Source organism: Loa loa, assembly GCF_000183805.2.
Source record: "Loa loa unplaced genomic scaffold supercont3.63, whole genome shotgun sequence".
Classification (NCBI taxonomy): Eukaryota; Metazoa; Nematoda; class Chromadorea; order Rhabditida; family Onchocercidae; genus Loa; species Loa loa.
The window spans coordinates 188,957-205,978 of record NW_018108243.1 but is presented as its reverse complement, the minus strand read 5'-3'; the positions used below and the strand labels follow the sequence as shown (position 1 = coordinate 205,978).

Here is a 17,022-nt window from a genome sequence, read left to right as displayed (position 1 = left end):
TTATTATTATTATTATTATTATTATTATTATTATTATTATTATTATTATTATTATTATTATTATTATTATTATTATTATTATTATTATTATTATTACCGTTGCTACTGTTGTTATTATTATTAATGCACATAACCTAAAGTACTCAACAGAGTCCGATTGCAGTCGTCTTTTGTTTTGTAAGCTTTTTCATAAAACTTGACCTTTGTGCAACGGGTCCGTTTGTCGATTCCTTTTAGTGATATTGATATTTAATATTTATTAACAGGATTTCTGCGGGTGGCAAGTAATAAAGCCAGCTATTAGAAAGAAGATGCCGGAGGGTAAGGCACCTCATTTCCCGCAACAGCCGGTAGCTCGACAAAACGATGATGGATCATTGGAACTGGAATGTTTTTTAGAAGCTCAACCAATCCCGGATATTAAGTGGTTTTATGATACAGTAAGCCTTCCCTAAAAAATTTTATATTAACAAATGTCTCTGGATTTAACTGAAAAAATTGCAAGTATTATCATTTATGATCTAAATTAAATATAGGGAAATTATTTTTGACTTTCGATTCAGATATCTTACTGTTTTGCTTATTATTCAGATATCTTACTAAATTTTTATCCAGTTCTTATGTAACACTGCTGGAACTTGAATAATGAGTGATTGCATACTTTCTAGACCGAACTAAAACAAGACCAACGATTCAGTTTCCGACTGGATAACAAAGGAAACGATGCTTACTCAGCCATCTTACAAATCAAGGTAATGTTCCGAACAATATATCTAAACGTTATGAGATCTTTTAACTTTTGAAGCAGTGTTGTTTTATTGTAAATATGATTTTTATGACTAGCCTAAGATGAGTACATCTAGTGGTTGCTTTTTTCAGGATCTTGCTGACAGCGATGCTGGAGCTTATCGATGTGCTATTGTAAATCCACACGGGAAGGGGAACGCTAATTTTAACCTCAAACTTACAGGTTTATTTTTATCATATATTTATCACATCTGAATTTACTGTATTTCGTTCGAAAATTTTGGGAAGGGAAAGTGGGTAAAGAGCCTTTCACTTAATTAGTAACAGTTTGAATATTTTCAAACAAAAACATTTATGGTCAACTTCGTTAAGTTGCGTCCAATACTTAAAATTTCTTCCATGTTATTTCACAAATGTTACGGATTCAATAGGATTTGGTAGAGCACTGTCTGATAAATAAAAGTAAAAAGTAATTGATAGGAAACTTATATACTACCTTTCTGCAGTGGACTTCAAAACCTAATTTTACCTTGCTCGGTTCCAAATTACAGGATTCAGCGCGCCAACGTTTGTCGAAAAACCACAAATATCATCTCGTGACGATGGTCAAGTAATGGTTATGGAATTCAGAGCAAAATCAATTCTTAAACCTACTTTCGTCTGGCAAAAGGTTCTTAATCAGCAGTTACTGTTTTGGAAGAACAATATTTTTTGCAGGACTTGACAAATTGCATAAATTAGCTTACCCATAAATTTAATTTACAACTCTTTTCTTTTCAGGGGGAAGAAATCGTAGCTGAATCGGATCGAGTGAAAATTGTCCTAAGAGAAGAAGCTAATCAAACATATTATGCTGCTCTGGAAATCAAAGTATCGATTTAATTTTTGCTACATTTAGTTTGGTAGCATATGGGATTATTCTATTAAAAATCAGAACATTTCAGGAGCCGACGAAAGAAAAAGATGCGGGCCAATTTGTCTGCACAGCAAAGAATGAATCTGGAAAATTAACAGCCACTTTCACTGTTAAATTTGAAGGTTTTTTTTTTTGGGGTCTCAAGTATTTTCTCTTCAACGTATAATCTAAAATTGATATATTGATCAAATGTTTTAATCGTTACGTTTTTTCTTTACCGTCTAAAAACAATTTCAGTGCCGCAAGGAGCTCCGACCTTTACTCGTAAACCACAGATTTTGCAAAAAACATCAGACTCTGGTGATCCAGCCATTGTTTTTGATATTGGATTCCAAGCTGATCAAAACCCAGAGGTAAAATAACTTTCTTAATGCTGTGTTTAGTACTATAAACTGAAAGAGTCAAGTGAGAAACTTTCATTATATGTATATCTAAAATAAAATTGCTCAGTACAGGTCATTTGGTTAAATCCAAAAGGCAAGAAAATGAAGGAATCAAGTCGTATAAAGTTTGGATTAACACCTGATGGTGGTGCAAACACGTTCACTGCTCAATTGGAACTGAAAGTATAGTTTTTACTTATTATTTCACATATTATCAAGTTATGGAGAACATTTTGAAACCTCAAAAATAATTTTATTGAAGTGCTTTCCTGAACTAAAGAGGCTTATTAGGAGGAGCTTGTGTTAACATTTGAAATTTTAGAGCAATATTTTCAGAATTATAAAGCAAAGGACAGTGGTACATATACCTGCAATATTAAGAATGAAGCTGGTGAAGCAAACGTTGAATTGACGTTGAACATCGAAGGTTTGTTCTTTGTATGAAATTTCTGACACGCTTTAACCTGTGCTGCATGTTTTTTAACCTGTAGAGACGAAGTTTAGGTTATCATCGAAACTAGCATGAGCAACATACTTGTTTCTTCGTGAATTATGCTGGACAGAAACTACAATTTCGAGTTCTTTTCTGAACCCCGTGTTCATATATTTTAACGCTTTATTTAAAAGTCCTTTGACATTGTTTTGGATCTGCAATAATTTACTACATCATCAAAAGCAAAAAAAAATTCCTGATCTCTCTGCGGAACACTGAACTATAATTATTTCTGTTTTGAATGTTAACTTCCTCAAAGTTTGACTGTGTGAATAATAATAAGATGATAGCTCATTATCGTTTTTTATTGTGGTGGGATGGCTTATAGAACGCTATTTTACAATGTCTTGGATAAAATTTTCAATACACCCAATGCAGATGACAGACATGGCATGGGTTAATTCACAATAAAATTTAGGATTGAGTTGAATTTTGCTAACATTTCAAATCTTTGTACACAGCTTCCTTGTTGAATTCTAGATAAAAAGTTTGCATTAACTATTGGTATGGTTCATTCAGGTGATGATGATGGAAGCATGACAGATTGATGTGCATTGAATCTAATATGTAACCATGTGTTGTACCATTTCTCAAGTGCAGTATATCGTATCAAATCCTGTTTGCCTGCTAACTTGTTCACCATTATAACAATCAACAAGTTTGCTTTATCTGTTTTCTCCCATTCAAAGTTTAACAGTTTGAAAACTGCAAGGCTGATCGTAGGAATCGTTTTTCATCTGAAAGTGGATTAATTTCTGACACTGAATTTTTCGTAATATCAGGTCGTAAAAAGTTATTAAACATTGAAATTCAATGCATTAGGTAGTTTCCAAAAATCGACTCCAACTGGTTGCTTATTCTGGCAGTTTGTTATCAATTTTTCAAAATCATGGAAGACTAAGGGAATTCATCTTTTGAGTTGTTTCAATTTCATAATCCAACCTTTCAAATTGTTGAGAAACCAGTATAAAATAGCGTAAAAGATTTCTTTTCCCTTTTTCCTGATGTTAACTGAATTATGTGAAATATAATTATTTTTTGAATATAAGTTTCCATTTTTAGGACCCTTAGACGAAGGGGCAGATGATGCTAGCGAAGCGTAAAATGGACAAGTTCTAGATGGTTAACAAGATGCCGGATCCTATGAACAGCAAAAAGTCTGCCACAGAAGTTTCTTGATACCGCTGGATCTTTTTCCATTAAATTTGCGTTATCTTTATATTTCTTTATATTTCATAAAGAGTTTTTGTTTGTAAAATGAAGGTAATGTAATGGTGCCAGTATTTGTTGCTAACTTTGTTTTTCCACTCTCGATGGATATTCCATTTGTTTGGATATCGAGCAACCAATTCTCGCCCACATGCATTATCATTTCGCATTATCGAATATTAATTGCTATTATTATTATTATAATAGTGTTCGCTTTCGTATACTCAAATATAATGCCGTCCTCTGTCAAACATTTTTGCATTCAGAATATTTCGGTTTAGTCAAGTGATCTATCTCGAAATCATTCATAAGCAGTCGCATTCCTGAGATTGCTTAATTTAAAAGATGTTCGAGCAGCTATGTTTCTCACCGGTTTTCAACCCTAAATTATGCCATTTCATCTTCTAATTGCTTAATTTTTCTAATCCGCAAGAATTAAACTACCAAAAGAATTTTATAGTCATTGTTAAATGAAGTGCCTTGTCCAGATTATGTTCGAAACCTTTCTTCGCTTTCATATGCTTCCAAAATCCTATTATTAAGTCAGTTTATTTCCTCGCAGTGTTCTGGTCTCCGATAAAACAATTCTGATGATGGCATATTTTAAATAGCGTTCAATACGCCAATTGTATTTGCTCATATGTGCATGATGAGAGAGAATAAAAATGTTGAGTTTTGAGTTTGATTCTTCTTTGCTTCCTGTGTAATAAATAAAATACATTGCTTCTTCAGGATTGCATTAGGTCGAGTAACTCATTAACTGCTTCTGCCAAATATACTTGCTACTGAGTTTGTCTATCTCAAAGGTCCTTGATGTGTTGCCTGCGACACTTTCGTATGAAATTCATTGAACGACCGTTGTCACGACATAGAGTTTCAGACGACTGGTCATCTATATTATGTGTTTTATCCTAAAGAAATTTGTAAATAGCTTCTACAGGAATTGAAACAAACGCATAAAAAATTCCATGTTCTGGGGATTCTAGAAAGCACTTCCTACTGTTTTAAATGAAAAGCTAGGAATGATAATAAATCCCTTGCATCAGACTGTTTCAGACACGGAAAAAATTAACATTGATTTAACAGAAAAGGACAATATCAGTTTATCGTTGAACCGAATATCTTTCAATTACTATTGAAATCTACTCCTTCGCAGTGCTTGCGAGTTTACAAAATTCCGACGCTGACGCCACGACCATAACCTTGAGGCCCGAATTCTTTTGCGTAGCAAGCTGCAATTCTAGTAAAGTACCACTAACTACATAACTCTTTGTTAGTTAGCACTCTTCCTAGTAAGAAGGTATGAAAAAGGAAGACATTTGCAAATTAATTGAGTAAAGTGAACACTTCCAAGAAAGGAAACCGAACGAAATATATCAATCGGCCAATGAATTGTAAATATAAAATGAAACTAATTTATAAAAAACATACAGTTACAATATAAGACGCAACTTCGGACGCATACTGTTCTTGGTTCAAGCAATTTTTTGCAAATTTCGCAGACAAAGCATTTATTATGATGCCAGGCCTGAAAGGGTTTGGTAATAAATGCTTCAATAAGCCATTAACATTAGTACATAGGTTAGAAAGCTGTCATATTATCAGAATTCGCTGATGACTTTTAAAAAAATATAGCAAACAATGCTAACTGTATTTCCCAACCAATAACAGTTAGGACTCATCAGACATGCGGGCAGTAACCAAACTGCTAGCAAACTTACCATACCGCCTGCTAATATTTTTTCAGCATCATATACTTCCTTTGAACATTTGCGACATGTGACTGCAGCACTTGTAATAGTATTTCCGCTTTTTCTATTTATGTTGCATAAGCTGGGAATTAAGTATGGCTGATTCTATAATTTAATCATAAAAGAGTGATAAAAGATATTATTTTAATTACATATATGAAGTGATATGGCAAACATATATATGCAAATTTAAACTAATTATGACAAAATTATATGTTTAATTTGGATTCGATGATGGTAAATGCAATAGCAACAGTAATCTGCTGATAGAAGAACTCCATTAATGACTTACAGTTTTCATTATTGTATGCTTTTTTCCATTAGCAGTACCTGGAATGGAGCTACATTTGTAATTAAAAGTTATCTAAGCAAGGCGTATTTTTGTTCTTGAAACAAATGATAAATGATTCAATTGAAGAGCATTGATCACATAAAGATTTCGGAACGAGAAAATAGTTCATAAAATCATTTCAATTTTATTGAAGGTATAGTAAACCCACTTCTGGAGCGTATTTCGCTTTTATCACAAAATGATTCGTCGATGAATTTGATGTATCCCGGCTTTTGGTCTTTCTTTTCATTTGTATAAGAAATTGAAGCTGTTACTATGGTCTCTATAGATATTATTTATTTCAGTAAATTGTTCACAAATTTATTTAATCTAAATTATTTCAGTTTTCGATCAGACTTCGAAAATTTGAATGGCAAAAGCAAGAAAATGGCAAAAGTTCAGTTTGAAAATTACCACTGTTGAATTCACTTCGTTTATTTGAATCGTTGTATTTGCTACTGGCTGTAAGTAACACTCCGGCACCAATACCATAACCGACACCTTTAGGCCCGAACAAATATTTGTAGCAGTGATTGCAGTACAACTATAAATTAATTGTTTTGCAAGATATTTGCTATTATCTAACAAAGTCAAAAGCATATCTTGCTTACAGAAGTAATGAAAGCTGTTATTTAACCTGTTCTTTATGATCATTGTAAGATCGACTATCCATGAACCTGCCACATTCTGGATTTGCTGCAAAGACTATCAATTGCAAACTAAAAAAATTTGGGATTCTCAATAAGTTGCAAGAACCGAAGTAACAAGAATCTTTTCGTAAAGAAATACCACAACGGAAACAGTGTGTGTGCCATGGTCGTCCAGCAGCTTGCACCAACTCCGCAAAATATACCGGTAGACTACATTTTCCACAGTAGTGTTTCCGCATTACAAATCAAAGTAGCACTAATGAAACAAATTGAAGCTGTAACTTGATTTTCAAATTCGTTAGATAATAAGAAATGACTCATTATATAAATTGAACATAACACGATCTAATTACTTGTCCTTATGGACGGAATGGTAAAAGTGTGAAGTTCAATAAAAATCCAAACTCGAAATGAATTCAAAATTTTTTTGAGGATTTTAATTCGAAAATTCAGTCACTTATAAAAAGTCTCCCATTAAGATCAGAAGTGCAGGGTACTCGTTGTTTTTCGCTTACTTCATTGGCCGAATGATACTAAATGTGAAAGGGGTTAAGCTCCTACTTCAAACATGCAATGGTCATGTTGTGCGTCTCAAAAAAGTAAAAATTTTTTTTTTCGGTTACTGATAGGAACAATTCCTAACGGAAGACGTATCATGGAAAAGGTAGAATCTACAGAATGATGCCAAATTGTAGGCTGTGAGCAAATTTTGAGATACATCCATGGGTAGCTCAGCACCTTAGGCTGCTTTCTTGAATCATTACAGTAATCTCTGTTCCATTCTAATTTAAGTGTTAAGTATTTAAAAATTTATGGTTCAACTATAGTTAAAGAAACATTGCGCAGATTCACAATTTACTCATATATCTGATCGCATGAAAAAGAGAAAGTTGAAAAATTTTTAGAAAAGAGGAGAATTTTTGCAATATAAAATTATGAAAAGTTAAACTTTTCAGTAAAATTTGAAAATCAAGGTCTAAACTATCCACTAATAAGTAGCTACATTCAAAAACCATCAAATGCGAAGAGTTGTAACAGAGCAATGATTTTACAAGAATTGCAAGCATAATCACTACTACTGCTGCTATATCACAACTCTCCTTCGAAATCGTTCACTGACCAATTTCGATCGATAGAATTCTTGATGACGACATTATTGTCCTCATTTCCATTGAAATTTTATCGTGTAAATTCATTAACCACAATAATTTGTGATTCACTTAATTGGAAAGACGTGTGTTTCGACGGAATCTATGATGTCGGTAGATAAGCAATAAGTAAAGAGATATTTAACAGTCATTTGCTGAAATAGTAACTACTAATTAGTTGTATAAAACGTTGCTGGTTTTCCTCTGTTGTGAAACAACCTGAACACATTTTTTTCTACCTGGCATTAGAAATAAAATTGTGGATTGATAAAACAATATGCTGAAGGATGCTATCAGCATGAAATAGACCAGAATTTTGTAAGAAGAACCACAAGTCCCGTCATTGATTACAAAAGAAAAAAGTATTAATATTACCATGTTCAACATATTCCAATTAGTTGTGGCGGAAGACTTTCTAAAATTCCTCGAAAAATTTTTAAAATTTAATATTAAATTCCATTGACGCAATTCTATATTAATAATTTTTTAGACGAAAAATTTTTCATCATTGATAATTTTGGAAAAAATGCATTATTTAATTGTAGAGTATCGCGCATCTTGCGATTACTCGGCCTTTTTCATTCAATTGTGTAAAATCTCATGAAGAGAAATATGAAGAACACTGTTTATTGATTTAGATAATTACTCCAATATAGACAACAATCTCTTCAACTTGCTTAAAAAATACAACATTTCTTATAAACATATTGTTCCTCGAAAATGTTTAATTCAACTTGCAATTAACCTTTAAAGATATCCTGTCGCAAAGATTACTCCTGATTGGAGACATTCTCAAGAAGGCCGAAAATATAGTAGAAATGTAGAAGTGCTAGGATTTGTAAAATAATCCTCTGATAGAAGTTGAGAAACTTCATGCGTATAAAAGATTATCATTGCTGCAACTAAGAATGAAGGAAATGAAGTAGCAGAACAATGACCGATGAGAAGAATGATAAAGAAAAGGGAATTGATAAAAAATGCAAGAAACAATGATAGAATTGGTTGAATAGCTACTAAGAGAAGCATATAGTTTTGTCAGTGAACATAATAGAATTACTCGATGTTACATTTTCAAATATCATGAATTAGGTTTGCGAACATGCTAATTGTTAAGCCTGAATGATTGAATCTTCAATTTAATTAATGTATCAGTAAAAGAAGCACTTCTCAAAATTTTTGAATTTAATGAGCAACAAATTGACGATTTAAATTTAGTTGTTCCTAAAGTAATCTGACATTGGCATATATTTCCGATAGTGTTTCTTTTATTGATGGTATCTATTGAATGCTGAAGTTTGTTTTTTCCAGGAATTTAGAAGAGATGGGCTCAAATTAGAAAAACAACAGCAACATTATCTTTTGTCATTATTTGTTATTAAAAGATTCACTCTATTTAATTAGGCTTTCAGATTTCCATTATTTTGCTACTTTCACGAAATCCACAGATTGTAAGTTGGTAGAATAGCTGCATATGTGTTTATTTTGGACAGGTCTTACATTCATTTCCGAATGTTGTCACTGCTGGTTCACTAATTTCAAATCTGGATTTCTTAAAATATTTGAAACAGACTTGCTTGTACTGAAGATTCAACAAAACAACAGGTTTTAAGCAAATGATGGGTTGCTAACTGAAGTAAAAATAACTAAGTGATAGCAGCTTTATCCTATTTCGCGTTGTTTTCTATTTCACATGAATCTTATTAATACAAGCTGTAAGGGAATTTGTATTCAACTCAACATTATTACTTCTGTATTTTATCAACACCTTAACTTATTAGCTAACTTTAAAATTCGATTAGTGCACATTATTGATAATGGAACTGAACCAGGACGTCGATTAGCACGTCTCGATTAGTTTGCATCAGCAGTTGTTTCTCAGTTTTTTAATAAACTTTTTTTTTTCTTTCCAGCTCAGAGGGAATTTTATGAAAATATTTTAGAATTATTTTGTTTTTCAATATTCCTTAATTACTCTTCAGGTCTTTAGGATCTGACAAATTTTTTCTTTTTTTTGTTCGTTAAAATAGATCGTATTTTATAAACAGTTAGGATTTCTCAATAGATGATTTGTTGTAGACTTTGTTTAAGATGAGGTCAACTGATGCATAAATAAGCACACTTAACTGTTGCAAATCATACATTAATGTGAGAAATCGGCGCTACTGTTGTATGTATTGCTATTCGTTGATTGGTGTATCTCTACCAAGCACTGAACCTTTGATCCTGTCAGTGCTTTCAGATCCAGAAATAAATGAGAGAGAAGAAAGTCTAAATTGTTTTTAGCACCGTACTGATGCATTATCTGAACTTTGTACACTGGTAATATGAATAATGAATTGAAGCAATGCTGGTTGAACGGTCTAATCGGAAAACATTCCGACTATATCTGTTTAAGTTCATTTAGTGCCTATACTTTTTGCTATCACACAGTTTGCTCGGCTTGTTAAAATCACGTATCAAAATTTTGCTTTGTTATATGATTTCCAATGACTTTAACAAAGCGTCCTTTTTCTTGAAAAGTTACTTCATTAAAGCAGACAGGCTAAAATCAACTTTTTTCCTCTTTATTTTCAAAGAGTCGAAAAATTAAGCCCATTTCTTGTTCCTTGAAAGATTTACAATTATTATATTCAATAGTTGTGTAAGAACAAATCACTGCTTCCTACTAAACAGTTATATCATTCTCACCGCTCTGCTAATGATTTACTTCCTTTGAGCTATATCTGCTGCCTAATGGCAAATAGTGCAAATGGTGGCACCATATTAGGAATATTTTGGACAGCATTATTTATGAGAACATCGAATTCCAATAAATTGCTGGCCAGTCTTGAAGTATTGTCTATATTTTTGGCTGTTCATACAACGTTCTTACATATTAGGTTAGTTCTTTTTATCCATTCTTCCTGTATTTCAGCAGATTATTTGCTCAACTTCGTCAAAAATTACATTACACTGTATTTCATATTGATTCAGAGATTGAGAAAACAATCTTTAAGTTTTTTGTCTTTGATTTCAATACCTTAAACTAAATTCTACGAACCCTACGACAGCATTCTAAATTCATTCTCTGGTGCGTTAACTCTATTTAGGTTTAGTGAAATTAAGGGATTGTAAATTGTGACTATTGACTACAACCGCTTTTCTGAACTCTTTGGCAAAAATTATACCTCTGTTTCCACTCTGTGTAGATATACTTTCGATTTGGGACATTACTGGCTAAATAACTATTCAAGTCTTTAAGTCAACTCGTTTCCCGTCAAATTTTACATTAGCTCGGTAAAAAGTACAAACTCGACTCTAAAAGTAAACCACTTTTTCAACTCGCATTCTTTTCACACTTTCCCGAACGATCTACTATGCGATAACAAAAAAGTTTAAAACATTATACATATATATATATCGATGTTCATTTCAAAATAGCATTACCAATAAGCTTCCTTGATGCTGACAGCTTTTACTAAAAACTTTCAAAAACGTCAAATTCTCGAAGAATTTCACAAAAAAAGAAAAAAAAACCAATAAATAAGAGATATATGGACGGCTTAGCCACTTGCATGTGATAACCAAATTTTGATTTTTAGTTGACTAAAATTCATGATAGTAATCTTAGCCAAATGAAAAATTGGTCAATTGAAAACTCAAACGAGATCTTATTGATGTATTAAAATAAATCAGTTATTACACCGCAATCTTGAATCATTTCAATTGTTTACCTACATCCAGTTAATTCAGTTCAGTCAATTTATTGGCTTGGCTGCAATAGCAACATGTTTTAAATGTCACATGAAGTTATACGTGTTCTAGGAGAGTTATATAGCATTATTGAAGGGTACTTGTATTTGATAAAGTTGAAGTGCTATACAGGGCAATATGAGGAGCGTTTCCCACTCATTGTTATTAAATGATTCTGGGCAAATGAAATCTCAAATTATAGCCATTTTGATCTCGTTTCATTCCCACAAATTGTCCTGTCATTTCTCGTTTACAACGAATTTTGTTGATAGCCAAAATAAAGCTTCAGATTGATCAAGAGCTCAAAGATATGTTATAACAATCTGACATCTATCGTTAGAACTGTTATCAAATTCGCTAGTTTTATGATACAGAAATTTGATGGCAAAGAACGTCCTAAAATTTATGTATTTAATATATGTTAACTTCATTTACATTTATTTTCTTTGATAACTATCATAACGTCAGTCAAAATAAGATCCTTTATTTTTTCATTTCAAGAAAATTTGCGTCAGATTTGTTTGTACGACAATAATCGGATTCTCCCATCTCATCTAATTTAACAAAAAAAGCATAGAAGTTTGTAAATAGAGACATACTGTCCCTTCTAGAATGATAATCAATAGTATTACAATACTTAGCTTACCTGATTTTGATCTTCATCTTTATTCAAACTCTTCTACCTCATTATTCGGTTCATTTCCCGACGATGAAATTTAAATATTTGAAAGGTTGGTTGAGATGAGATTTGAACAATTGAAAAGCTGATCATGTTGCAAACTTTTCAAGACCAGAAATTTAGTTTCTATTCACAAAAAAAGAAATCAAGAGATATATCGAAGACCAGAATTTCCCTGTTGTTTTTACGTTGACCATTATCTTAATTAAAGTATACTATGTAATTTTATGCATCTATGAAAAGAATGATGACGAGGAATGTAAAGTACAGCGCCGCTTCAAATAACATACTTATATCATACACGCGATATTATATATCCACAACTATACTTATTATCCATGTCACTGAACTTTTTATTTCAGGATTGCAGCATAGGAGAGAACGAAATGAGATGTGTTTTTCAATTCCAAACTTCTGCACATATCTTGTTACAACACGCTATTAGCTACTTTATGTGCGCAAAAGATACTCATCTGCGTGTATTATACCCCAAAAAACTTCACTTCGCGATAGTTAGTTTGTTTGTAAAGTTTTGTGTCTCATATAGAGAAATTATTGTGACTTTTTCTCTTTTTTTTTTTTTTGCATTTATGAAACTTTTTGCTATTATGTTTTATTGAAGCAATCATACTTTTTCGATTAAATGACAGTAATAATTAAAAGAAATAAATGGAAAATAGCAGTAGACCGTTGAATGAGATTATTAAGCATCATCCCTCGTGTAATGCATAATACTGTTGTAGAGGAGTTCCTCCAGTTCAGTCGGCGTTGTCATCTAAATACAAATGTTCATTGGGTATGTAAAGGTGAAGCGGACAAAGAAGTGCTGCCTGAGAATTTATACAAAGAAAAGAATTGAGGCATGTGAAAAATGTGCGATGCATTCGATAAGATTAATCTTGTTTGAAAATCGTGGTTCAGCCGCATTGCAGATTCGCCATACCTTAATTGATAATGACAGTAACTGAGATGTAAATGCCTTGGTTATGTCTTACAAGCAAGAAAGAACTTCTAAGAATATAAGATTGATTGGCACAATCGAATCTTTGCTAAACAAAAATTTTGATTCATAACATTCGTGCATTTGAGTAAAATAGACAAAGAGGTTAGAAGGAAGAAGCAAATGTTTCTTTTTTTCTTTTTAGTTTAATGTAAGACTAGCTGGAGAACATTGGAGTGCTTGCAGAAGTTTTAATAATTTTAAGACACACCGGACTAACTGACAACAAATGAGCAGTGCGACAGACAAGGGAACAATAAGACTGAAATAAAAGACGAAACCACAAGTCAATTACCAGAAGGTGAGATAATTAGGAATTTGTTATGAAAGTTACCGTTGAAGTGAGATGTAGCTTCAGATTATTATTTATAGCGAATTCTTCGGCAGCTGACAGTGAAATGGCATGTTTCGATTGCAGATCAAACTTGCAGCCGATCAGCACGCCTGCAAATCTCAGAAAGTTTCGACGTTTAGAATCTAAAAATTTGAATGACTTAGTGCAGGGTTGTTTTCCTTAAAATGTAAAACATCGAGATTTATCAGTTGCAACTCCCTCTTCTCATTTCCTCATAGAATTCTAAAGTAGCGATTGTATCTTAGCCTGATTCTATTACAACTGGAAAAGCTCAAGTTTCGCTTTTCGCAGCAGTTGCTAATTCCACTAATTTTATTCAAAATCCGCCATCTGGCGTCCCTGACACTTGCACTAATATTGCATCCACTTGGTCAGTGAAATGCTTCGTTGCTTAATTCCACTTTTAAGCATATTAATCTAACAAGCACATAAAAATAAAAAAGGCATAAAACTCAAACCACCCATTAAGTTCCGAAAAGCAATAATTTACTTTTCTGGATGCTCATTTCTTCAAGATATGCCTTTAAAATATCAAGGCTATCTTTGTTGGTAAAATCGAAACAGAGTGCGTAAAAAGCATTTTCGTCGCATACTGATTTGACGATCCACTTGTAAAGTTCGTGGCCCGCAGTATCTACTAATACTGTATCCATGGTATGTCCACAAACTTCTAATGCCTTATCATACAGTTCTACACCTTGAGTCTAAAATATTTTGCACAGAAAAAAAATGTCTTACATTCTGAAATAAGTAATGCAGAATAAAGCCGTGAACTTCTTTGTCCTTAATATCAACATTACTTTCGTAATGTTCTGATTATAAAACTAAAAAATTTTGTTGTTAGATCTTACCATCTCATAATCCTTACTACTAAAATTGTACTTCCGAGTTAATATTTTCACGATCGTACTTTTGCCAACTCGAATTGCCCCTGAAAACTTTGAATCGATATCCATTCTTCCTATATTTATATGTATGTATGGAGAATACGAGTATCCAATTTAGGATAGCTGAGTGACGCATATAGGATAGTTTGACATTTGATTTCTACAGGTCAGGTTTTCAATTTTCATCGATGAATCTGATATGACCCAGTTTAGTTTAAGTAGCATAGGTAGCAGTTTGCGAATCAGAAGCACATTTGTTGAAAAAGTATATCTTACCCAAAAATATTATTTTTTGAATGGTGACATTGAGTTGTTCCATATTGTATCAAATTTGCTCAAAACCAATGATATCCTTCAGCAACGGATCTACAGACGTTTTCAAATCTAAACTGTCAATCTGTTAGATTTAAAAATGATTTGAAAGATTAACAAGTGTACTTGAGGGGCAAAATACTCTGGATATGACAGCTGTAAGCCTCGTCATCACGTGGGTATACACCACCGATTGGTGTGTCATTGTTTGATTAGTAACAAGAGGTCTTAAAATTCAAACAAACTTTCGAATCATTTTGACAGAGGCAAGAATTTCTGAAAAAAAGTAACTATGGGACTGGAATTACGGAACTGGAAGATGAAGTATGCTTCTTCTGATACCATGGCAACAATCAGCAATGTTCGTTAAATACACAGTGCTGTTGTTTCAGTCCATCAAACTTTTAAAATCTTACAATAAAATAAACAGGTAAGAGATTGTTTCGGAAATTTCAATGATTTTTCAAACTTTTTGATTAAAAAACAACACGACAGTTGAGCTTTACAGAGTCCGATTCCTGCAGGACTTCGGATCAAATTTCAAGGCGATACATTAAGGAAACATATTGACTGCATTGATTATAGTTCAATTCTATATGTCCTCCTCAATTATGTTGCAACTCCCCGACTTTTACAAATTTCGGAAACCTACCCGCCCCCTACCGTACAGGAAGGCGGGAGGGTACAAGACTTTAATATAGCGCTGCAATTAAGACATTTGCTGGATGCAGGCCAAATGCTGAGGCAAACGAGGGGTTTCCCAAGATTCGGATTTTTTTTCGAAGTTATTGTCTGGGATTTTGAGGATATGGACGGTGTTCACGTCTAAACGTTTCTCAAGGGCCTTTGTTTGATTAGTTTTGTAATTTCATGCAAGGCTTCATGATAAAGTTGCTCTACTTCCAAGACTTCTCGGGTCTCGGGTTACTCGCTTCCTTTCCGATCAGGCAGCATATGTGAAAGGGATGACTAACTCCCGAATAGTATTTAGTAATTGTATTTCGTGTATTTTTCAAATTTCTATATGCAGCAAATATTCCTGTCTTAATTCCTTCAATTCTATTGCAGAGACTTTAGGGAAAGTGTGAATATACGGAGTTGTGTTCGTTGATGTTCTTCAGTCTTCAGCATCTTCCGAGGAATGAAACATTAAATTGGGCGATAAATTGACAGTCGGTAAGTTTAGGATTTGTTATTATGCAATTGTTTAATTGGATACAGCATGATTTCTTTCACTCTTCGTCTTTCCTTTTTTCTCCGAAAATTTTCGATCATAATAACGGAAGAAATTACTTTGCACCTTGTTAGATGCATGTATCACATTACAGGTGGGTAAGAATTCTGTACCATCTCTTCCTTTGCACATCTTACAGGTCTTCTTAGTATTAGGGAGGTATTTTTAAAGGTAGTCTTTTAACTCTGACTTCACTTACAAATGATCCGTATGATCCATATCCACAACTTATAACCCGCTGATATTGAGAATGAAGGCATTTAAAAGGTCCTTTGTAGCGGGTCGAACTCCTGTATTTTTTAGTTCACTGTTGCACAAAGATAAGTTCGTTTGATTATGAAGGCTTTATTTCATTTCCTCTAAACTTTGATATGCTTTTTTTTAATGGACGCTTCATGCCTGAATTTCACAATATGATTCATTTTCTGCTTCTTCGGTTTTTCCCTGTCTTTGGACTTAAAGGAATTTTTCGTTATTTCGTTCCTACTTTCTTTTAATTATCGAAAAGTCGGAAATGTAGAAGTTGATTTTAAGAGAGTAAATCTTGTTTTACAAGTATGGTATTTCATTGTACGAACCACCAGATACATCAACTGTTTTTTTAATTTAATTCACGATTTAAATCATACGAAGTTCTTCCTTTTGCGTTACAGCTACTTGCACTGACAGTATACGAACATGTGAAGTAGGAAGTTAATAATGTATAGTCGTACTGTATTAAAGGTATACCGTGCGCTGTACTGTACTGGCCATTTGCTTCATTTTTGGATTGCGTTTTGCAGTCCATTGTTGCTACTTTGTATACCACTTTGTTAAAAATTTTCTACAGAGTTCAACTAAGAGACATCATCATGCTTAAGGAGTGGGAACAATGTTAAACACAGAAAATATATGTTTTAAAGTGGCAAGCATACAAAGAAAATATGTACGAGCAAAACTAAAAAAAATCATTCCTGGTTCAACCATATAGTAGTTGTGTATTTATGAGATTTTCATAATTTGATCCGATTTAATTTTGCTAATCTGCAGCTATATTTCGATGCAGATAAGGTCATTACATTGGTATCACATTTCTCGTTGATCAGGAAAATGTAAATGTCTTGTTTTTGTTTGACATCTTCTTGTGATTTTAGCCTTCTAAAGGACATTCTTCTTTTGTGAAAGGGAAAGATATATCTGTAGACTCACAGCTTTC

At 32.9% G+C, this 17,022-nt stretch overlaps 4 protein-coding genes across 5 annotated transcripts; 2 read left to right on the top strand and 2 right to left on the bottom strand.

Annotated features, from left to right (window-relative positions):
* The first annotated feature begins 264 nt into the window (after positions 1–264).
* On the top strand, positions 265–4,450 carry LOAG_02014. 2 transcript variants are annotated; one of them, XM_020445911.1, is made up of 11 exons: positions 265–440; positions 669–752; positions 880–970; positions 1,299–1,417; positions 1,528–1,617; positions 1,692–1,785; positions 1,901–2,016; positions 2,119–2,229; positions 2,383–2,473; positions 3,059–3,197; positions 3,602–4,450. In XM_020445911.1, exons 1-10 carry the CDS (start codon positions 312–314, stop codon positions 3,085–3,087), a joined length of 954 nt encoding a protein of 317 aa, XP_020306393.1. In that variant the 5' UTR covers positions 265–311; the 3' UTR covers positions 3,088–3,197; positions 3,602–4,450. The 2 variants fall into 2 exon arrangements, with proteins under 2 accessions (XP_020306393.1, XP_003137600.1); XM_003137552.2 differs by lacking the exon at positions 3,059–3,197.
* A 440-nt stretch (positions 4,451–4,890) lies between these two features.
* On the bottom strand, positions 4,891–6,719 carry LOAG_02013 (hypothetical protein; the record flags this gene model as incomplete). Its single annotated transcript, XM_003137551.1, has 6 exons — positions 4,891–4,980; positions 5,470–5,604; positions 5,792–5,829; positions 6,245–6,374; positions 6,468–6,526; positions 6,620–6,719. The coding sequence occupies 6 exons, from the start codon at positions 6,717–6,719 to the stop codon at positions 4,891–4,893; spliced, it is 552 nt and encodes a 183-aa protein (XP_003137599.1).
* Positions 6,720–12,742: 6,023 nt separating this feature from the next.
* On the bottom strand, positions 12,743–14,350 carry LOAG_02012 (hypothetical protein; the record flags this gene model as incomplete). The annotated part of the gene is made up of 4 exons (XM_003137550.1): positions 12,743–12,814; positions 13,374–13,483; positions 13,885–14,098; positions 14,246–14,350. The coding sequence occupies 4 exons, from the start codon at positions 14,348–14,350 to the stop codon at positions 12,743–12,745; spliced, it is 501 nt and encodes a 166-aa protein (XP_003137598.1).
* Positions 14,351–14,885: 535 nt separating this feature from the next.
* Positions 14,886–15,422, top strand: LOAG_02011 (hypothetical protein; the record flags this gene model as incomplete). Its single annotated transcript, XM_003137549.1, has 2 exons — positions 14,886–14,954; positions 15,102–15,422. The coding sequence occupies 2 exons, from the start codon at positions 14,886–14,888 to the stop codon at positions 15,420–15,422; spliced, it is 390 nt and encodes a 129-aa protein (XP_003137597.1).
* Between the last annotated feature and the right edge of the window lie 1,600 nt (positions 15,423–17,022).

Excerpts from the sequence above, each read along its gene's own strand:
- LOAG_02014 (XM_003137552.2), top strand. The coding sequence starts at position 312 with ATGCCGGAGGGTAAGGCACCTCATTTCCCGCAACAGCCGGTAGCTCGA. Across the intron at positions 441-668 it reads TTAAGTGGTTTTATGATACA|ACCGAACTAAAACAAGACCA; the intron begins GTAAGCCTTCCC and ends CATACTTTCTAG. Across the intron at positions 1,786-1,900 it reads TTTCACTGTTAAATTTGAAG|TGCCGCAAGGAGCTCCGACC; the intron begins GTTTTTTTTTTT and ends AAACAATTTCAG.